This window comes from Cherax quadricarinatus, chromosome 75 (assembly GCF_038502225.1).
Source record: "Cherax quadricarinatus isolate ZL_2023a chromosome 75, ASM3850222v1, whole genome shotgun sequence".
NCBI classification, from domain to species: Eukaryota; Metazoa; Arthropoda; class Malacostraca; order Decapoda; family Parastacidae; genus Cherax; species Cherax quadricarinatus.
The window spans coordinates 142,849-166,802 of record NC_091366.1 but is presented as its reverse complement, the minus strand read 5'-3'; the positions used below and the strand labels follow the sequence as shown (position 1 = coordinate 166,802).

General features: G+C 37.4%; 1 protein-coding gene across 4 annotated transcripts in view; it reads right to left on the bottom strand.

Moving 5' to 3' along the window:
* Positions 1–5,923: 5,923 nt before the first annotated feature.
* The window catches only part of LOC128691859 (guanine deaminase), a 51,157-nt gene continuing 33,126 nt past the window's right edge, over positions 5,924–23,954 (bottom strand). For 3 of the 4 annotated variants that reach the window (XM_053780786.2, XM_053780787.2, XM_053780788.2), the window contains 4 exons: positions 18,462–18,627; positions 17,067–17,216; positions 16,418–16,524; positions 12,823–13,917 (listed from right to left, as the gene is read on the bottom strand). In XM_053780786.2, the coding sequence (XP_053636761.1) occupies positions 13,801–13,917; positions 16,418–16,524; positions 17,067–17,216; positions 18,462–18,627 (540 nt within the window). In that variant the 3' untranslated portion in view covers positions 12,823–13,800. Of the gene's footprint in view, positions 6,397–12,822; positions 13,918–16,417; positions 16,525–17,066; positions 17,217–18,461; positions 18,628–23,954 lie in introns of those variants that run through there. The other variant, XM_070100848.1, reaches the window with a different exon arrangement.

The following is a 23,954-nucleotide window of genomic DNA, read 5'->3' as shown; positions in this document are numbered from 1 at the left end:
TCTGTATCAGCCCCTCACCGGAGCTTCCTTGACGCTGGTGAGGGGCTCTTGATCTAGGGTTCCCTGGAATTAAGCCTGAATACCTTCCATTCTCTCCCACATGCGCTGTATAATCCTACGGGTTTAGCGCTCCCCATCATCACCTTGTATCTAAGTTAAATTTTTTTTTTAGATTGTCTACATAACATCAATTGTTTGCAATAGTTTATAAACATTTGGTCGCCATTATAATAATAATATTGATGGAGTAGCAATAAACTTAGTGGTTATATATCTAGGGAATGGGATGTAATCAGATTTGATCCAAGGAAGGGGAGAGTAGTTTCAATTCCTTGGATGAAGAGCCTTTCGCCACCAACAAGGTGCCTTCCCCGTCCCATTAACAAGACAGTCCTGGTGTTGTCAATCATGTACCAGTACTGTTCACTGTCTACCTGTCTAATAGTGCTTGCATTGGTCGCTTCATAGCTCCTGGCCCTGCCTTTAAACTTACCATATTTCTTGGCATCTACAGTATGGTCATACCTACTCTTGAAACTGTGTCTGCAATAGTATCTTCCACATACTCAGCAACCTGACACCTGAAAAAGTACTTCATAAAAGTCCTTATGTCTCGTTTACATTTTTATCTCTCGTCTTGCTTCCTGGCTTACCCTGCAGCCTAATATCAATCATGGCATCTTAGCCAGTCCCTATATTCAATAATTCCCTGAGTATATTGTATGCCATAATAATATCTCCCCTAGACATGCCCTTCTAGTGATGTTAGGCTATAAGAGTTGTTCTGATTTTTTAACCTGGGGTAGGAAGGCTTATCCACCCAGGATAACCCAATCAAGTCATTGCATCATCCAGGACTGTCTTGTTTCCATTGTGGTCCCTAAATATTGTCCTCCCAGGATGCCACTCACCAGTCGACTAACACTTACTGTTAGGTGAACAGTGAGTTTCCTTGTCTTAGAAGTGTTGTTCAGTTATAGGCCTATCCTTCAAACTATTCCAATATCACCCTTTAATTTATAAGCCTATCACTTAATAATCAACAGACCTGTTATCTTTTTTTGAACATCAGTACATTTGCCATTTTCCTGTGGCCTTCAGATTATTGAAGGTTTTCAAATAGATTTGTATTTTTACTTGTAGCGAATTCTCTCTTCAACCCCCCCCCCCCCCCAAAAAAAAAAAAAAAAAAATTAAGTAAAGGATAGCTCAGTTGTGCACACTTCAAAAACCCGTTGTGAAATATTATCTAGCCTTGATGAGGGTTCTCTGCCTTATAGGTTTAGCACTTGATTTTGATTACAATCAAATTTACTTTATGTAAATTATTATTAATTTATGGGAAAATTCTAAATCTCTAAGGATCTCTCAGCACCTAAAGAATGGGATATAGTCAGGTTTGATCCAAGGAAGGGGAGGGTAGCTCCAGTTACTTAGATCAGAGAGTCCTCCAGCATAAAGTCTACAATATTCTCTTCTGTAAAAACAACCTGGAGATTCATTTTTAGTTTAGTATTTAAAAAAAGCACTAAACCATGTGGGTCATCCAGCACTGCAGTTTGGGTGTGTTAGGGCTAATTAGTGCAGGTGCAAAATTAATATAATTTGTTGTAAATACACTTAATTCAGTGAAGTTTGCTTGTGGATGAAACATACTAATATAGACTTTATCAAGCACATAGACAGCAACTTTGGTACTTTCTTTAGCACTCCTCACAGCCCTTTCTAACTTTACCCTTTGTTATCCTCTCCACCCTCAATAGTCTCGAATTAGGCAAGCACACCCTACCCTGCAGTGCTGTATGTCCCTTGTGGGTTTAAAGTTTGGTTATGAGTATAATAATATAAAGTACTTAGCACAATGAAAAAAAAACTGAAGTTTACGTAGTGTCCATGGTGGGTGGTTAAGTGTAAAAGCTAAGTAGCGTGCTGTTATAAGCCTTCTGATCCACACCTGGTTTCCTTTGTTCCAAGATGAGGTGTTATGGGAATCTATGTGAATATACCATAATTTTGCTTTATGGTGCTAGTTTGATTGTAGGACTCCAAACAGCCTGGATCTATCCCATGCCTGACCCTTGTGGGTTTAGTGCTTAGTTATGATTATAATAATGTCCTGTGCCATGATGTGGGAATGTGTTGAATACATGCTTTGTTGACACGTTCCATTCTACATTCACACTTGTGTTCTTTTGAGCAGATGGGATGACTCTTAGCAATGTCTTCAGGAGATGCTATAAACTCCTGCAACCTTTGGTCCAGTGTAGTGTGTGGAGGTTCTAATTATGTCTTGGATGATTTTGGTAGTAAGCACAGCAATATCGATGTTGGATTTGCTTAGTATAAGGGTCATCATGGCTCATGAAATTGTAATAACATGATTGTAAATAAACCACAGAATGGGTGGGGTTAGAACCCATGGTGAGCAAGTAGTAAAACTCCAGGCCAGTGCATAAGCCACTGGGCCAGCTGGCTACAATAAAATTCATCCAACTAGATATATTTATACACCATAGAGATTAGCATGAATCTTATTTTAGCCAGCTGGCTGAATGGCTTACACACTGGCCTGGAGCTTTGACTCGCTTGCCATGGATTCTAACTCCCACTAGTTCTGTGGTTAGTAAAGGGGTCACTGTGTTGGCTGTGGTGAGGGTAAGTAATATGCATTTTTGTTAAATTTTGTTCTGGTTCCTGTCACTGATATCATGAGCTCTTTGCTTGAAGTGAATAAAACACTCGGTGAGGGAATTCGAGGTTGGATTGTGTTTTTTATGTTATCTTACTCATCTTGCAATAAGTCACCACTGTGGATCTCAAGTGAATCTTGATGGGAGTGGGAGGGAGCAAGGTTGTTTTTGTTGGTTTTCAGTATACAGTAAGCTTAAGTAGGTCTCCTTACCTTGTGAGCCTTATGTCCAGGAAGGGCAGCATGTTAACTTCTCCAGAGTGAAATGCACAGAAGGCTTTGCCTGGTTTGGATGCTCCTTGAAGTATTGTAAGCAATACTTAAGTGCTAAAGGAAGTGTTGGCTAAACTACCACTGAAAGGTGATCTCATTGCTAAGCCAAACTTCTGCCTGTAGTTCATGGGTGGTCTGAACGAGGAATAGTTGAAGCTGACACACTTCAGCCAAGTTGAAGTCAGTAGTAGTTAGAGGTTAACCTCTTTATAGGGCAGGCCATTATACTTATTGGCCTCCTCAGGCAGGCCAATAATTTTTTTTTTTCAGCATGTATGTGTAATGTGACCTAAGTGTAAGTAGAAGTAGCAAGGCGTACCTGCAATCTTGTATGTTTGAGACAGACAAGACACCAGCAATCCTACCATCATGTAAAACAATTACAGGGTCTCGTTTTACACTCACTTGGCAGGACATATGAGCATTCAGCCATGGAAAGAAGGGAAAAGCAACATTAAATCATAACTTTCCAAGTAGGTAAGGGAAAAATGACACATGTGGATGTATAAGAGTTGGGGTAGTAAATTAAGAGATGTTGATTGTTTGATTGTGTTAGAAGGTGGTGGTTGTGAATTACAGGGGTTATTGAAAGTATGACACATGATTGCTAATGAAGGTAATGTATGGCGAGAATCTCAGTAATACATTGGTGCATTTTGTTTTGGTTGAGGGTCCTGTGAATTTTCCTCATTTAAGATAGTGTCAAAAAATCAAAGGATCTGTGACGACAAAACAGAATTACTTCATCTGGGTATGGTAGGGGAAGGAACTGGGGTGCGTGTTATTGATATGGATATCATAGTTTTTGGGGTTGTTGCACAGATGCCAGAGGAACAGATGGAGACATAGGCCAGGAAATAGTAAATATGACTGCAAGTGAAGAGGCAGAAACATAGGGCGAGACCATTGTAATGGTTACATGCTAGTAACTGTAGTAGAGGCTATTAACGAGTGTTAAATAGATTACCAGGGAAAGCCAGAGTAAGAGCAACATGGTATTTTTTTAATAGCGTAGTTGGATTACAACTTGATATGATAAACTCACTCTCTCTTCTTCAAACATCTGATCATGCAGTCCCAAAAGAAAATGGGACACCAACAAGGATGTGTGGGATTTTCTTTGCCGAAGTTTAGGAAAGGAGAATGGTCACAGGATGGATTAATATTATTACTGCTCCAGGGACTGAACATTTCATAATTAATATCTCACATTTTCTCCTACAGTTTGGAGATTTTGTTGCCATCCTTGATACTGTACTCTGTATTTTGTTTTGACAAAGACCCCTTGTCTCCAGAAGCTTCATTATTTATTTTATTATTTCCATTAAAAACTTAGTCTATATAACACCAGTAATAGACTGTCGCATCATTTTTTGGCCCCTTTCCTGTCTGCAGGTTTTGCACACCTTGTGAGGGATGGTTGACAATAGATCACACACCACCACCATTCACTTCATATTACAATTTTGGTCTAACTTAAGTTGTAGATTGCTTTCCTAGCATTACATCATCCATATACAGTGGTACCTCGGGATATGAACAGCTCAAAACTCGAACAGTTATGTAAGTGTATTTATGTAAGTGCTTTTGTTAAGTGTATTTTTGGGGGTCTGAAACGGATTAATCTAATTTACATTATTCCTTATGGGAACAAATTCGTTTGGTATCAAAACACGAACGACCTTCTGGAACGAATTAAGTTTGTATCCCGGGGTACCATTGTATTTGAAGATGTAAAAATACCACAGTTAAAATATGAAATAAAACCTGAGTGCTTTCATGTGCTTACACACATCTTCAGAAATGTGAACACATGAAACCACTTGGGTTTCATTTTAAATTTTCACTGTGGTATTTTTACATATTTGCAATTATGCATTTTATTGTGATTTCTTCTATATTTGATGGTGTTTTTATACATAACAGTTATGAACATTTTATTGCATCATCCATATTGTCACTGGAGAAATATGTAACTTTACATTAAGCTTGATGCTGATAAATTTCAGCATGTTGAACTCAAGCTTGTTAAAAATATTATCTTTCTGCATATGATTTCAGTTTCTGTCAAGAAGAATATGAAACTATAAATGCTTAGTAAATTTACAATGTGATGTGAATTTAATTTTTGTTAAATACAAATGTTTAGTGAACTAAGGATTATGATTTCAATACTACATGTATGTATGATCCTCGTGGGTTTAGCGCTTGGTTTTGATTTTAATTATAATAATGTATAATAATATTTTCTTATAGTCAGACTTGAGTCCTGGAAATGGGAAGTACAATGCCTGCACTTTAAAGGAGGGGTTTGGGATATTGGCAGTTTGGAGGGATATGTTGTGTATCTTTATACGTATATGCTTCTAAACTGTTGTATTCTGAGCACCTCTGCAAAAGCAGTGATAATGTGTGAGTGTGGTGAAAGTGTTGAATGATGATGAAAGTATTTTCTTTTAGGGGATTTTCTTTCTTTTTTGGGTCACCCTGCCTCGGGAGACGACCAACTTGTTGAAAAAAAAAAAATGCTAGATGTAAATTAAAGCATAAAATAGTTTCATAAGTACCTCACTGTACCTTGGATGGGTTTTGAGAGTTTACCTACTCCCTCGGCCCAGCCCTGGATCATTAGACCATTTGTTTTTGTAATTGGAAAAACAACATTCTCATGAGCGTGGCACCTCTGGTGTTAAAATTATAGAATCCAAGGCAAGAAGCTTGGAACTTAAAGGTCCTTAAGTTGGAATTCTGGGCAGAATGAGACATGTAATCAAACCACCTCATACTCACTGGGTGTTATTGTTTTGGGGTGGTCAAATACTTGACCAGAAGGATCTAAATAACTTAAGCAACATGCATCTACCATATACTCCATACTTTTTAAATTATCACTTTAAGTAATAAATGTTGAGGTAAATGTCAAATTTATGGATATTTTAAGTAAAATTCAAAACAGTTGAAAAATATGTATATTAAGTATGTATCAATCCTTTTCATCATTATTTTAGATTATAATATTAAGTTTATCAACATTACACATGATAAGTCAATAAACAGTTATATACAAATTCTATTGAATAATCTGTCTATACAGTAACTTCTAAACATTTAATATCAAAATTTAAGAAAAACTGTACATTAGGAATATTTCTGGAGTAATATATATTCTGAAACAAATTTGCACATAACTAAGACCGATAGTAATTTTAATTAAAAATTAAATAATTTATCAGTATTTTTTAAATTACATTTGAAATTATCAATTAAATAATATATCTTAAAAAGTGAAATTTTTAATGTGGAGCAATATTATTATTAATCATAATACTCATGGGAAGCACTGAGGAATGGGAGTAAACAGGTTTGATCCAAGGAAGGAATGGCTATCTTCAATTCTTTGGATCCAGAGCCCTTCATCACCATCAAATCACTCCCTTGGGGGTGAAGCAAAATAAAATCTTAATACAGTTCATAATTTAATGTGTGTGCGTGCGCATGTGCATGTAAGCATGTGTGTATGTATATATATATTAACACAACAGCTGTCTCCCATCAAGGCAAGAGTAGCCCAAAAAAAGAAGAAACAAAGTTTTTCTTCTTTTATACAGGAGAAGGGGTTACTGGCCCCTTGCTCCTGGCATTGGGGATCTATAACAAGTGGCATTCCACAGGGATCAGTCTTGGGCCCATTGTTGTTTATATCAATGATCTTGAGGGAATTACTAGTGAAATGAGCAAATTTGCCGATGACACAGATAGGTAGGATAATTGATTCAAATGTAGATGTCAGGGAACTTCAGGAGGATTTAGACAAACTCAATACCTGGTAAGAAAAGTGGCAGATGCAGTTAAATGTAGATAAATGCAAGGTTCTGAAGCTCGGGAGTGTCCATAACCCTAGCACTTATCGGTTAAATAATGTAGAACTTAGCCATACAGATTGTGAAAAGGACTTCGGGGGTTATGATAAGCAGTAACCTTAAACCAAGACAGCAATGCCTAAGCGTACGTAATAAGGCAAACAGATTACTGGGATTTATATCAAGAAGTGTAAGCAACATTAGTTCAGTGATTATATTACAGCTTTATACATCATTAGTAAGGCCTCGCCTAGATTACACAGCTCAGTTCTGGTCTCCATATTACAGAATGGACATAAATTCTTTAGAAAACATTCAGCTTAGAATGACTAAATTAATACATAGCATTAGAAATCTTCCCCCTAGGTAGTAGGTTGGTAGACAGCAACCGCCCAGGGAGGTACTACCGTCCTGCCAAGTGAGTGTAAAATGAAAACCTGTAATTGTTTTACATGATGGTAAGATTGCTGGTGTTTTTTGTCTGTCTCATAAACATGCAAGATTTCAGGTATGTCTTGCTACTTTTACTTACACTTAGGTCACACTACACATACATGTACAAGCATATATATACACACCCCTCTGGGTTTTCTTCTATTTTCTTTCTAGTTCTTGTTCTTTTTTATTTCCTCTTATCTCCATGGGGAAGTGGAACAGAATTCTTCCTCCGTAAGCTATGCATGTTGTAAGAAGCGACTAAAATGCCGGGAGCAAGGGGCTAGTAACCCCTTTTCCTATATATACTATTACTAAATTTAAAACGAGAAACTTTTGCTTTTCTTTTTGGGCCACCCCACCTCAGTGGGATATGGCTGGTGCGTTGAAAGAAAGAAGAAGAAATCTTCCTTGTGAAGAAAGATTGAAGACCCTTAAATTGCATTCACTTGTTAATGAAGAATGAGGGGAGGCATGATCGAAGTGTATAAGTGGAAGATGGGTATTAATAAAGGGGATATAAATAAGGTTTTGAGGATCTCTCTCCAAGAGAGAACTCGCAGTAATGGATTCAAATTAGAGAAGTTTAGATTTCGAAAGGATATAGGAAAGTATTGGTTTGAAAATAGGGTAGTTGACGAGTGGAACAGTCTGCCTAGTAGGGTTATTGAGGTTAAAACCTTGGGTAGTTTCAAATTTAGGTTGGATAAATACAGAGAGAGGGCTTGGATTTGAGTGGTACTTGCACATAAGTTAATAGAATTATCCAAACTTATTGCTTTGGTAGAATTGAAAATTGGGTTGGGTAAATATTCTGTTAGTGGGATGGATTGTGAAGGACCTGTCTAGTATGGGCCAACAGGCATACTGCAGTGTTCCTCCTTTCTTATGTTCTTATGTCATGCATAGCTTATGGAGGAAAGCTTCTTCTCTACTTCCCTATGGAAAATAACTAATAGATACACTTCCTCCCTCCAATGTGATATCCAAATTTTCTTTACCTAACTCGTTTGATACCCTCATCACCTTACTCTTACCTATGTTCACTTTCAACTTTCTTCCTTTACCCGGCCTCCCAAACTCGTCCACTAACCCTTGCAACTTCTCTTTAGAATGTTCCAAATGTACAGTATCATCAGCAAAAAGTAACTGTGTCAACTCCCATTTTGTATTTGACTCCCCATAATTTAATCTTGCCTCTCTCCCAAACACCCTAGCATTTACTACTTTTACAACCCCATCTATAAATATGTTAAACAACTATGGTGACATTACACATCCCTGTCTAAGGCCTGTATAAATTACTAAATTTAAAAAAAAAACTTTTTTTTCTTTTTTAGTTCACCCTGCCTCGGTGGGAAACAGCCGATATGTTGGAAAAAAAAAAAAGGGTAACTAGCGGGGTTCTGCAATGATCCATATTAAGACCAGTACTGTTTCTGATTTATGTGAATGACATATCAGATGTGACTGATTCAGATATATATCTGTTTCCTGAAGATGTAAACCTAAGGAGAATAAAAACAAGATGACAAGAAAAGGCTCCAAAGGTATCTGGACAAATTGCAAGAATGGTCAGGTAAAGGGTAAGAATCCTGAAACTGGGAAGACACTAGAGGGACAGAGGCTGCAGACTTTATTCAAAGAGAAAAATCTGGAGTAAGCAAAGTGCCAGTATAATGCTAGTGGCTAACATCAGCCAAATAACCTCTGTAGCCAATACCTGTTGGGCAAATCTAAGCATAGCCTTCAGGAATCTCAACAAAGTCATTCCAGGACCCTTTATACAATATATGACAAGGTCCATTTTGAAGTATACAGCACCAGTATGGAACCTGCACCTGTGCAAAAGTATGCAACTAGACTTATTCCTGAGCTACAAGAAGCTAATGGAATTGAACCTAACAGCATTGGAGGACAGAAAAATCAGGGAAGACATGATAACAAAATACTTTGGGGAACTGATAAGGTAAACAGGGAGAGGCGAGAAATGGGAACTCGGGGACACTGTTGGAAGTTAAAGTCACAGATGAGCCAAAAGGTTGTTGAGAAGTATTTCTTCAGTCTCAGAGTGGTACAAATTTGAAATGATCTTGGTGAGGAAGTGGTGGAGATAGGTTCCTTACATAGTTTTAGAGCAGATAAGATAGGTCCCATGAGGCTAAGAGGGAGTGAATCTAAAGAGTGGCAAGTTATGAGGTAGGGCCAGGATCTGAGACTTGACCCCTGCAACCACAAATAGGCAAGTACATTAATGGGTGGCAGTGCCTGACTGATAAAAAAAAAGAACAAAAATGTATTTTGTAACAATGTGTTTCAAGGTCTTTAAACTATATCATTGGCAGTACTCAGTGCATAAAATAAAAATCTTAAATTTGGTACCAAGGCCGTGTATAAATATGACAGCTGCAAGCTGGTATCAGGAAACTCAACCTTGTTTATTTATTTGGCATCATAATGTTTGTCCACAGTGGCCGTGGGATAGCTGCCCTGTATAGATTTGCATGTACTGAGAAATGCATCATGAATCAATGTAAAATACTCTTTAAGTGATCAGGATTCAAACTCAGTCTGACCATCCAGAGACTACCAGCAAGATTACCCCTTATCCTTTATGCTCTTCTGAAGCCTAACAGATAGCATACTGAACTGGTAATCTCAAGACTGTCAAACTGAGTTTTGATACCAATTACTTTTTTTTAAAATAGTTTCATACTGGAACACTTTATGCCTCATTACTGATACTTAAACCATTGTATATATAATTATCTAACATGAACAACCTGGTCTAAAAATTCAATGTACTACATCCATGTGTACCTCACTAAAGTGTTGCAGTGTACCACATGAATGTGCCTCACACAGGTACTCCAGTGTAACACATACTTGTATACCAAACACACCAGTGTTGTTGTTTATTACATGTACACCTCACACACCAGTGCATCATGTTCCAACGTACCATTAAGTGTACCACACACACCAATGCACTGTACTGTAGTGTACTACACATCACTACAGTGTACCAGATACATATGTACCTACACACCACTGTATCATGTTGCAGTGTCCGTGCACAATACATTTGATGAGTTTTGAGAGTCATTCTACTCCCAGAAGCCCAGCCATAGGCCAGGCTCGTATGGTGCTAGCCTGGATAACCAGGCTGTATTTATTATTAGTATCATCCCTGAAAAAATTATTTACATCTTTAACATTCTTTGATTATTGTTTCAAGTCTATCTGCATTCATTTATTATAAATGATGATTAATATTAAAAAATACAGTATACTGAACAGTATATAGTATCACTGTTGTATACTACACTGATATTCACCATAGGGAACATTTCCAGTTAAAATTTATGGCCCCAAGCTGAGTGAGAGTAAATGGCAACATCTCATACATTTCAGCCATTTACAGATGACACACACACCTGTAGATTATTAGCATGTTTTAGTGCTAAACTATACTACAATTATTTTATTTCCCATTAGAGGTGAGAAACAACTTGGACAGAAAAAAAAAGATTAAAAAAAAAAAAAAAAAAACTCTATATTTTGATTTACATCAGAAACCCTCTTCAGCAGGTTGCTGTCTTCAAGGCAAGGTGTGTGATCTAACTTTGCTATCTTTTCATAATCTGTGTAGTTCTCCCATCTCCCTCACATTACTTACATCAGCAACTATTGAGGAAAAGGTGAGCTAAGTGCAGGAAATAAAGAGGAAGTAGAGGAGGTGGAGGGTAGGGTGCAAAACAAGAAACAATGGGAGAATGAAAGTGTGTATCAGAAAATTTTGCTTAGAGTATGAAACTGTTTTAGAGTGGGATCAATAAGATTGAGTTTTTATGCACAGTGAGGCTCAGGTTATGGCATGTAGGAGAGAGGGGGGCACTTTCCCAGTGAAAGTAGAACTTACAGGGATATGGGATGTCACAGTGGTTGTTTAACATGTGCATAGGTGGGGTTGTAAAGTGAATGCTCAGGGTGTTGTGAAGGGGTATGGGATTAAAGGATACCAGATCTGATACAAAGTAGGAGTATGGAAGAGGTGGATATATTTAAGTATTTAAGAGTGGACATGTCAGCACATGGGTCTATGATAAAATGAATGAATAAAGTGAAAAAGGTGGGTAGTACATTTCCTTTTTTTGCATCTACAGATTTACTTCTTTCCATAGATGCCTTACTACATCACCCACCTTTTTACCCTCATCTATTATATGATTCACCTGGTCTTTCACTGATTCAACTGCTGACAGGTTCACTCCCAGATATCTAAATGCAGTGAGAGAGAGAGAGAGAGAGCAAGCCCATGAATGTATATAGAGGTCAGTGCTCATTAAGACAGAGATAAGAATGATAGGTTTGTCTATATTTTGAGCTGTGTATTTTGGCAAGCTTTAAATTTTGGGGGCAGGGCTATCATGAGCTACTTGTAGCAGAGTCAGTTGGATATCTCGGTAGTAGAAATGACTTGCCTGTTTTTGTTGTTGTTGACACTGCTAAAATGTTTCTGCAAGGCAAATTTTAATGTTGCATCTGCTTTCCATTGTTGTTTTCATGTAATTAAATTGGGTGTCAGCAAGTGGTAATTCCATTTTGTGTGTGATGGCTTCTTTCCATGTTGATGTAGCTCAAAGTTTTTACATGTTGAAAAGCAGCAGTTTTGGCCATAAATAATAGCTTTTATTTTTTTTGTTACACAAGTTTCCAAGGTGCAGCCTGTCTGCCCTATGTATATAACTTAAAGCTGTTACATGGGAGTTGGTATACACCACCATATGGGTCTTAGAAAAGCAGTTCCAAGTTTATTGGAGTAAGAAAACACAACTTCAGTGACATTCTTGTACTTCTCATGATGCCTTGATAAGATGGAATGACTAGCTAGTTGTAGTAAATTCTTTAAGGGTAGCTAAACTAGTCATCTCATCATATCAAGACAATTCTGAGAAAAGAAAAATGTCACTGATGTGTATTCTTATCCGAACAAACTTGAGATCTATTTCTCAAATTACCACAAGCAATCAATTAAGTGAGAAACATCTGGTGTGTGTCAATCCTCTATGAAAACTTTTTTTGTAGGGTAGACAGGCCATGGTTTGGAAACTAATGTAATGGAATAGCAGTCACCAGCTATAGCCAGGAAAATACTACTGTTTAAACAAGTAAAAATTTCAAGTCACATCAACATGAAGGATAAAAAAAAAGTCATCACGCAAAAAACAAAAGAAGCAGGCCTCCACTAACATTTTACTAAACGTTAATAATATTGTAAAAGGGCAACGGAAACAGATGTGACCTCAAAATTTACTTAAAAAAGTCTAGCACAATATAGAAATAACCCGCACATATGAGAAAAACTTATGATGATGTTTCTGATTGACTTGAACCATTGTGTATTCCATTCACAGTATTGTGCCTTTTTATTCTTTTTAGCACAAAGTATAAAATGTAATGCCAACATGCAAGTTATTACTACTACCAAGTTAGCATCTCTTCTTGAAGATACCAGACTGATTCTTTACTACAAGTAGCTCTTAATGACCTGCTCCATGTCCCTTCAACTTTCTCTAAGACAGATTGTACACTTGATCTATCCCACTTTTTTTTTTTTTTTTATCACCCCTTATATATTCTCTCTCACATTCATATCTGCTAAAGAGGATCTCAGTTCAAGGTCAAAATATACAGACAACCAATCACTTCATTTCTGTCTAAATATGGGTATTGACCTCTTGATGAAAAGTGCTTTTTGCACACACACACACACACACACACACGTACGTACGTACATCATAACACCCTATAGAAATTGGAAAACTGGTGGAAAAAAAAAAAGCTTCTTTCAATCACTAAGAATACTTCACCAGTGGCATGGAAATATATGGAAGAATTACACTTAACATAGGCCAACGCTGAATGTGTAAAACCTCCAACTTTGGTTTAAGGTTGATTATTGCATAGTTTTCCTGTTATTACCCCATAGAACTAATAAAACATCCTTAGTGAATGAAAAAAAGCTTTTGCCAATATTTTTATTTTTTGGAGGGTATTTTGAAATGTAATTTTCTGACAATTTCATTAACATTTATTAATTTAAATGTTTGTTTAAAAATAAATATTTTCTAAAATAGCTTTTCATACCACATACCATACAATACCGGTACACATTAATCCTCGTTAAGTAGTAGGATGTCTTATATTTTTAAAAAGTCCTATAGTAATGTATTTTTGTAAAAGCTATTTCCAGAAAACTGTCTGAGCTATATACAATACTTTTCAATAATTATTATAATGTAAAATAGTATTAACTTTCATTTATATAGATATGGCACCTAAGAGCATACTTGCTGGACAGTATATCAGAACACTTAAATAGTGTTCTTTTTAAGGTTTTTGCATTAGGAACCTGGGATGAGGCAGAATGACTGGTTCTACTCAATAGATCCACATATATAAGGCATACCGAATAAATATGATTTCTTCAATGCATGAACATGTAAATATTACCATCATACTTAAAGACTTTTGAAGGAATTAGTGAAGGTTCTTGTTGTGTAGATCCAAAATTCTGTGGCCCGCCACATAGACACGAGCAATGTTACGATCGTCACCAGTGTACAGGAACTTCTGAATTTTATCTTCTATTGTATCCTGAAAAAGTGTACAGCGAACTACAGTATATGAATAAAACTAATAAAGTAATTTCTCTCACAGTCAAATTCTCTTGAATTCAAAATTTCCATTTAAATTTTTTCTCAAATTTGTAATTTACCCATTAGGAATAAAAAAAAATTTATATTTTCTGCCTCTTCATGGATAAATATGATGCCTTCACTGTTATGTATAGTTACTGAGTATAATGGCTTTATATTTGGAAACTATACACAACAGGATAACAAAAAGATTAGGTGATGAAAGACTGGATATCAGATTGGAGGGAGAGAGTATGGAGGAGGTGAATGTATTAAGATATTTGGGAGTGGACGTGTCAGCGGATGGGTCTATGAAAGATGAGGTGAATCATAGAATTGATGAGGGGGAAAAGGGTGAGTGGTGCACTTAGGAGTCTGTGGAGACAAAGAACTTTGTCCTTGGAGGCAAAGAGGGGAATGTATGAGAGTATAGTTTTACCAACGCTCTTATATGGGTGTGAAGCGGTGATGAATGTTGCTGCGAGGAGAAGGCTGGAGGCAGTGGAGATGTCATGTCTGAGGGCAATGTGTGGTGTGAATATAATGCAGAGAATTCGTAGTTTCGAAGTTAGGAGGAGGTGCGGGATTACCAAAACTGTTGTCCAGAGGGCTGAGGAAGAGTTGTTGAGGTGGTTCAGACATGTAGAGAATGGAGCGAAACAGAATGACTTCAAGAGTGTATCAGTCTGTAGTGGAAGGAAGGCGGGGTAGGGGTCGGCCTAGGAAAGGTTGGAGGAAGGGGGTAAAGGAGGTTTTGTGTGCAAGGGGCTTGGACTTCCAGCAGGCATGCATGAGCGTGTTTGATAGGAGTGAATGGAGACAAATGGTTTTTAATACTTGACGTGCTGTTGGAGTGTGAGCAAAGTAACATTTATGAAGGGGTTCAGGGAAACCGGAAGGCCGGACTTGAGTCCTGGAGATGGGAAGTACAGTGCCTGCACTCTGAAGGAGGGGTGTTAATGTTGCAGTTTAAATACTGTAGTGTAAAGCACCCTTCTGGCAAGACAGTGATGGAGTGAATGATGGTGAAAGTTTTTCTTTTTCGGGCCATCCTGCCTTGGTGGGAATCGGCCGGTGTGATAATAAATAAAATAAAAAATAATGTCCTCACTGCTATGTACAGTTACTGAACATAATGCACACATTATTTGATCTGTTTTTTTATCTTAACATGTGTCTTGAGTTTTCAGTACTAGCACAGTACTGTACTTGTCAATTTGGAGTGCACTACGAACATGCTGCAGACAATCTAATTGAATCATGATTCATTAATGTTTATACATAGTATGGTATTACTCTAACACATCCACATTAAAAAAAATATAGTTGATTAACCTAGGATAATCCCTAAACCTTCCAATACTATTCTAAATTCCACTGCAGTGTCAATTAAAAACTAGAAAATTCAACTAAGGAATTGACTTATGGATAAATGTTCAACCACCATACCTGGCAGTAACTAAATGTGTCATATTTTATTTTCACTCCATAAAATTATAAACTAGTAATTGTAGAAATAAAACAAATGTATGTGCCCTATTGTTTCTCAAAGTAAGGTACAGAAGTGTATTGCCTTTCTAAACCTCTCGTGTGTGTTAAATGAAATGTCAAAATTCCTTTTCAAATAAAAAAAAATTTAACTGATGGAACCAATTAATAACTCAGACCTGTCAGCCATGAACCTCCTACAATATTTTAGAACATACACACCAACTTCTCTGTTTGAAGAGATACTAGAAAACATAACATGTAACAACAGTGTACAACCTGATAATTTCACAATGACATGCGTGAGCGTGTTTGATAGGAGTGAATGGAGACAAATGGTTTTTAATACTTGACGTGCTGTTGGAGTGTGAGCAAAGTAACATTTATGAAGGGATTCAGGGAAACCGGCAGGCCGGACTTGAGTCCTGGAGATGGGAAGTACAGTGCCTGCACTCTGAAGGAGGGGTGTTAATGTTGCAGTTTAAAAACTGTAGTGTAAAGCACCCTTCTGGCAAGACAGTGATGGAGTGAATGATGGTGAAAGTTTTTCTTTTTCGGGCCACCCTGCCTTGGTGGGAATCGGCCGGTGTGATAATAAAAAAAAAAAAAAAATGAAAATAATTTGTAAAAAATTACTGACAGAACCATTATTATGCTAGGTTACTCAATGTCTTCAGCTGGAATGGCTTGAAGAGGCCATGTAAAGTGGCATAAATGATACTGCATCAGTCTTTTTGATTCACAAATTTGTATTACATGTAATACAATTGTCAATAACTTACAGAACAGGCAGGATTTGAATATATACCAATCTAAAGCACTGGCCTACTAGATTTAGGACTAGCTTACCATAAACTCAAATTCTGCCCTTTCTGTTAACTGGTTCTTTGTTAACATTGGTTATTCTACCAACAATACAAATTTAACTATGTGAAGACAAAGTGAAAACACAACCAACAATTATGTATTACCTTACTAAAAATATCAACTGCTGACCCAGGTGCAGATACGTCAATTAGTAAAGCATCAAACTCCTTGTCAATTTCAAAGTTCCCAATACGGTCCTCCATGTTTAGCACTAAAAAAATTAAACAAGAATTAGATAAAATAGTGTTTCAAACTCATGTTTAAGCTCATCACAAACAATACTTCAGAGGAAGGACAAAGAGCTAGAGTTCTCCTAAAATTTTACGTTATTGTGGACTCTTGGTACATACAGTATTTAAACTAATATTTTTTTCTTTTTGCTCTTGAGTTTTAAGTAAAAAATTTCCATGGATTATATCTCAACTTTTACAATGGATGCCTATGAGCATTATTATTCTGAGATTTGGTAAAATCATATAATGTCCAAGGTAAAATACGATTCTAATATGAGAATTTACTAGTGAATGCTTAACTTTCCTCATTCCTGCTTATGACATACTGAATATACAAGATCTGATACTTAAACCTTAGCCATAAAAAGAAACCACCTCAGATGGAGGAAAGGGAGAGGGGGGGGGGATGTCTTGATATTGAAGGACTTATTCCAAGGAATTGGAACTTTCCATTCCCAGACACTGTATGACCCTCATGGGTTTAGCACTTCCCTGTGAATTAAAAAAAAAACAGCAATACCTTTGGCACCTCCCAACGTTGCCATACGGAATGCCTCCTTAAAGGTGAGTCTCTGGTAATCTTGATCACGCTCTAGTGCGAGCACATTGGAAACTTGCAGTGCTTGACGAAGAGCATCTAACACAGAGGAACTGTACCCACCAGAACAGTCTGTGGACAATAATTTTTGCAGGGTTTTAGAATAATAAAATACAGGAAATTTCTGAACATTAATACAGGAAAGTATAATTATGAATAAAAATAATTTTAAGATGGGCTTCTAGCATTACTAAGTTTATTTGTTTAGATTCATCAACTAACGACCAGTGTATCACCCACTATATACCAGAATTACTTTTACTTAAATGCACGTGTGTGTGCTCTTATGCTGTGTCCTAAATACCGGTGAAGAGCTCTCGAGCCATGGAAATGAAGCTTCCCTTCCCTTCCTTGGGTCAAACTTGATTACTTCCCTTTACAAGATTTCTACACTTCACTTTTAAACTTTTTAACTGAGGGAGACCCTGGTAAAAGAATTCCTGCGTGTGTGGGAAGAGTTTGATTTTTTTTTTTCCTGACAAATCGATAAGAGTTCATTTTTCTGAATCTAATAAGACTAAAACGAGTGAAAACTGATAAAAACTTAAGATTTTATAGCGTGTTTGAAAAATTATTCACTAATCAGCAACAGCGACATTTAAACAAAACCGATGTTTGCATTTTACAATTATTGCACTAATATGTGATTTTCTGTTTCTCATTTTCCAGACATAATCAATAGGCGCAGAGCTCATGGAGGATGTAAACAGAGTAGCGCACGGATGCTGTAATAGTGAATCAGGAAGCCATATAAGCAAATTTTTGGTTGTAATTTGAAATGTCCACATTAGTGAATCACCGTAAAGCGTAGCTCCATGCAGTGGGGCCCTCCCGTACTAGTATGCGAGACACGGGGTAAAGGGTTAAGCTAATATTCATGGATTATCAAATCACAAATATTCATAATTTTCTCAGCCAGCATTTTTCTATTTAATTTACATTTTATTTCTTTACATTATAGCTGATATCCTGTAACTAGAGAATGAGTGTGGGCGAGTGTTTCATTCATTAAGTTGCTTTACGTGTACTGTACTGTAGTAGGTTCACTGGTCTTGTCCTAGCCCAGGTCTTTTCCAGATGGTGACCCGGTTAGAAATGGTCATCATTATAAAGAAAAAGTTAAACTTTTTTATTTTTTTTTTACCTCAACAGTACTCTTTAAGAAGCCCTTTCTTCATCTTTTCTCTATGTTGAATTTCTAATTATGTGAATTATTTAACATGTCCAGCTGCCTTTTTTGCTTCTAAATTATTTCAAAAGTATTGTCCATGTAGTGTGGTTTACTGAACACTCAGCTATATGGAACTGAAAACTTACCTGTACCAAGGCCAACCTTAAGCCCATGATTTAACAGGCGACGTATGTCACAAAGGCCAGAACGGATAGATATATTTGAATTTGGACAATGGGCAATACCAACTCCTCGTTCACGAAGAGTGTAGATCTCTTCATCAGCTAACCATATACAATGGGCCATTACCGACTGTTGACAAATAATTCTTTATTTTAGAAAACATTAAGTATGGCACTGTCAGAAATTTGCAAATTTTATCAGAAAAATAATGTAGTAAAAATATATTTAACCGAAAAAATCTTGTATTTCTGATCTTACTTTCTGATTACAAAGAGCCTCATAAAAAAAATTTATAAGCTTAAACACGACAGAGTAATTTTACAAACTCGCTACCATACCTCATGCTGGAATGGGCTTAAACCCATACCATAATATCCCAGCTAGGTTAAAACTTAAATACATGATGTCCTCTACCACTACACCATCAAACCCATCAATTAAGATTTTGGTTTAGCAGGAATATGGTATGGATTGAAATCCTAATTCCAGTGAGTGGCATGTTAAAAAAAATATTTTTATTAATATAAAACTAAAGACACCTAAAATGCTACAAACTGATAATGAAGCAAAATACATACAGTGTATAGAATACTGTAAAATAGTGATTAAGACAAATTAGATGTTGCAACAACTTGAAAGGCTCTGGTTTTACCACTAATATAACTTATGCCACTGATGGCCAGTCATTAAAAGTTAATCTACAGTAGTTTCAGAAACCTACCACTGAGCTAATAGGTGTTTACTTGTTAAATACATGAAAGTAACACCATATAGCAAGGGGCTAGTAACCCCTTCTGTATAAATTACTACATGTATAAGAAAAAACTTTCATTTTTCTTTTTAGGTCACCCTGCCTTGGTGCGAAACAGCCAGTGTGTTGAAAAAATAAAAGCACCGTATATGTATAAAGATAGAAATTTGAAAGTGAACATAGATAAGAGTAGAGTGATGAGGGTATCAAACGATTTAGATAAAGAAAAATTGGATATCACACTGGAGGGAGGGAGTATAGAAGAAGTGAATGTTTTCAGATATTTGAGAGTAGACTTGTCAGCAGATGGGTTTATGATGGATGAGGTTAACCATAAAATTGATGAAGGAAAAAAAGTGAGTGGTGTGTTGAGATATCTGTGGAGATAAAGAACGTTATCCATGGAGGCAAAGAAGGGAATGTACGAGAATATAGAATTATATGGGCGTGAAGCACGGGTTGTAAATGCTGCAGCAAGGGGGTGGCTGGAAGCATTGAAAATGTTATGTCTTAGGGCAATGTGTGGTGTAAATATTATGCAGAGAATTCAAAGTGTGGAAAATAGGAGGTATGACTTGGAGAGCGTATAAATCTGTAGGACAAGGAAGGCGGGGTAGGGGTTGTCCCCAAAAAGGTTAGAAGGAGGGGGTAAAGGAGATTTTGTGGGCAATGGGCTTGGACTTCCAGCAAGAGTGTTAGATAAGAGTGAATGGAGAGGAGTGGTTTTTGGGACCTGACAAGCTGTTGGAGTGTGAGCAGGGTAATGTTTTGTAAAGGGATTCAGGGAAACTGGTTAGCCAGACTTGAGTCCTGGAAATGGGAAGTACAATGCCTGCACTTTAAAGGTGGGGTTTGGGATATTGGCAGTGATTATGTGTGAGTGATGGTGAAAGTGTTGAATGATAACGAAAGTTTTTTCTTTCTTTTTGGGTCACCCTGCCTCGGTGGGAAACAGCCAATGTTAAAAAATTTTTTTTCCCCCCAACAAGTCGGCCGTCTCCCACCGAGGCAGGGTGACCCAAAAAAGAAAGAAAATCCCCAAAAAGAAAATACTTTCATCATCATTGAACACTTTCACCACACTTACACATTATCACTGTTTTTGCAGAGGTGCTCAGAATACAACAGTTTAGAAGCATATACGTATAAAGATACACAACATATCCCTCCAAACTGCCAATATCCCAAACCCCTCCTTTAAAGTGCAGGCATTGTACTTCCCATTTCCAGGACTCAAGTCCGACTATATGAAAATAACCGGTTTCCCTGAATTCCTTCACTAAATATTACCTTGCTCACACTCCAACAGATCGTCAGGTCCCAAGTATCATTCGTCTCCATTCACTCCTATCTAACACGCTCATGCACGCTTGCTGGAAGTCCAAGCCCCTCGCCCACAAAACCTCCTTTACCCCCTCTTTCCAACCCTTTCGAGGACGACCCCTACCCCTCCTTCCTTCCCCTATAGATTTATATGCTTTCCATGTCATTCTACTTTGATCCATTCTCTCTAAATGACCAAACCACCTCAACAACCCCTCTTCTGCCCTCTGACTAATGCTTTTATTAACTCCACACCTTCTCCTAATTTCCACACTCCGAATTTTCTGCATAATATTTACACCACACATTGCCCTTAGACAGGACATCTCCACTGTCTCCAACCGTCTCCTCGCTGCTGCATTTACCACCCAAGCTTCACATCCATATGAGAGTGTTGGTACTACTATACTTTCATACATTCCCTTCTGTGCCTCCATAGATAACGTTTTTCGACTCCACATATACCTCAACACACCACTCACCTTTTTTCCCTCATCAATTCTATGATTAACCTCATCCTTCATAAATCCATCCGCCGACACGTCAACTCCCAAGTATCTGAAAACATTCACTTCTTCCATACTCCTCCTCCCCAATTTGATATCCAATTTTTCTTTATCTAAATCATTTGATACCCTCATCACCTTACTCTTTTCTATGTTCACTTTCAACTTTCTACCTTTACACACATTCTCAAACTCATCCACTAACCTTTGCAATTTTTCTTTAGAATCTCCCATAAGCACAGTATCATCAGCAAAAAGTAACTGTGTCAATTCCCATTTTGAATTTGATTCCCCATAATTTAACCCCACCCCTCTCCCGAACACCCTAGCATTTACTTCTTTTACAACCCCATCTATAAATATATTAAACAACCATGGTGACATTACACATCCCTGTCTAAGACCTACTTTTACCGGGAAGTATTTTCCCTCTTCTACACACCCTAACCTGAGCCTCACTATCCTCATAAAAACTCTTAACAGCATTTAGTAACTTACCACCTATTCCATATACTTGCAACATCTGCCACATTGCTCCTCTATCCACTCTATCATATGCCTTTTCTACATCCATAAATGCAATAGAAACTTCCCTACCTTTATCTAAATACTGTTCACATATATGCTTCAATGTAAACACTTGATCTACACATCCCCTACCCACTCTGAAGCCTCCCTGCTCATCTGCAATCCTACATTCTGTCTTACCTTAATTCTTTCAATTATAACCCTACCGTATACTTTTCCTGGCATACTCAGTAAACTTATTCCTCTATAATTTTTACAATCTCTTTTGTCCCCTTTCCCTTTATATAAAGGGACTATACATGCTCTCCGCCAATCCCTAGGTACCTTCCCCTCTTTCGTACATTTATTAAACAAAAGTAGCAACCACTCCAACACTATATCCCCCCTGCTTTTAACATTCCTGTCATGATCCCATCAGTTCCAGCTGCTTTACCCCCTTTCATTCTACGTAATGCCTCACGTACCTCCACCACACTTACATTCTGCTCTTCTTCACTCCTAAAAGATGGTATACCTCCCTGGCCAGTGCATGAAATTACCACCTCCCTTTCTTCCTCAACATTTAAAAGTTCCTCAAAATATTCTCGCCATCTACCTAATACCTCCCTTTCCCCATCTACTAATTCCCCTACTCTGTTTTTAACTGACAAATCCATACTTTCCCTAGGCTTTCTTAACTTGTTTAACTCACTCCAAAATTTTTTCTTATTTTCATTAAAATTTCTTGACAGTGCCTCTCCCACTCTATCATCTGCTCTCCTTTTGCACTCTCTTTACCTTTCTTTTACTCTCCATATACTCTGCTCTTCTTATAACACTTCTGCTTTGTAAAAACCTCTCATAAGCTACCTTTTTCTCTTTTATCACACCCTTTACTTCATCATTCCACCAGTCACTCCTCTTTCCTCCTGCCACCACCCTCCTATAACCACAAACTTCTGCCCCACATTTTAATACTGCATTTTTAAAACTATTCCAACCCTCTTCAACCCCCTCACTACTCATCTTTGCACTAGCCCACCTTTCTGCCAATAGTCGCTTATATCTCACCCGAACTTCCTCCTCCCTTAGTTTATACACTTTCACCTCCCTCTTACTTGTTGTTGCCACCTTCCTCTTTTCCCATCTACCTCTTACTCTAACTGTAGCTACAACTAAATAATGATCCGATATATCAGTTGCCCCTCTATAAACATGTACATCCTGGAGCCTACCCATCAACCTTTTATCCACCAATACATAATCTAACAAACTACATTCATTACGTGCTACATCATACCTTGTATATTTATTTATCCTCTTTTTCATAAAATATGTATTACTTATTACCAAATTTCTTTCTACACATAGCTCAATTAAAGGCTCCCCATTTACATTTACCCCTGGCACCCCAAATTTACCTACTACTCCCTGCATAACATTTTTACCCACTTTAGCATTGAAATCCCCAACCACCATTACTCTCACACTTGATTCAAAACTCCCCACGCATTCACTCAACATTTCCCAGAATCCCTCTCTCTCCTCTACACTTCTCTCTTCTCCAGGTGCATACACACTTACTATAACCCACTTTTCACATCCAATCTTTATTTTACTCTACATAATCCTTGAATTTATACATTTGCAGTCCCTCTTTTCCTGCCATAGCTTATCCTTCAACATTATTGCTACTCCTTCTTTAGCTCTAACTCTATTTGAAACCCCTGACCTAATCCCATTTATTCCTCTCCATTGAAACTCTCCCACCCCCTTCAGCTTTGTTTCACTTAAAGCCAGGACATCCAGTTTCTTCTCATTCATAACATCCACAATCATCTCTTTCTTATCATTTGCACAACATCCACGCACATTCAGACTTCCCACTTTGACAATTTTCTTCTTCTTATTCTTTTTAGTAATCTTTACAGGAAAAGGGGTTACTAGCCCATTGTTCCCGGCATTTTAGTTGACTTTTACAACACGCATGGCTTATGGAGGAAAGATTCTTATTCCACTTCCCCATGGATATAAAAGGAAAAGTAATAAGACCAAGAACTATTAAGATAAAATCAAAGAAAACTCCGATGAGTGTGTATAAATAAACGTGTACATGTATGTGTAGTGTGACCTAAGTGTAAGTAGAAGTAGCAAGACATGCCTGTAATCTTGCATATTTGAGACAGACAAAAGACACCAGCAATCCTACCATCATGTAAAACAATTACAGGCTTTCGTTTTACACTCACTTGGCAGGACGGTAGTACCTCCCTGGGTGGTTGTTGTCTACCAACCTACTACCATAAAAATATATATATATATATATTTGCATGATGGTAGGATTGCTGGTTTCTTTTTCTGTCTCATAA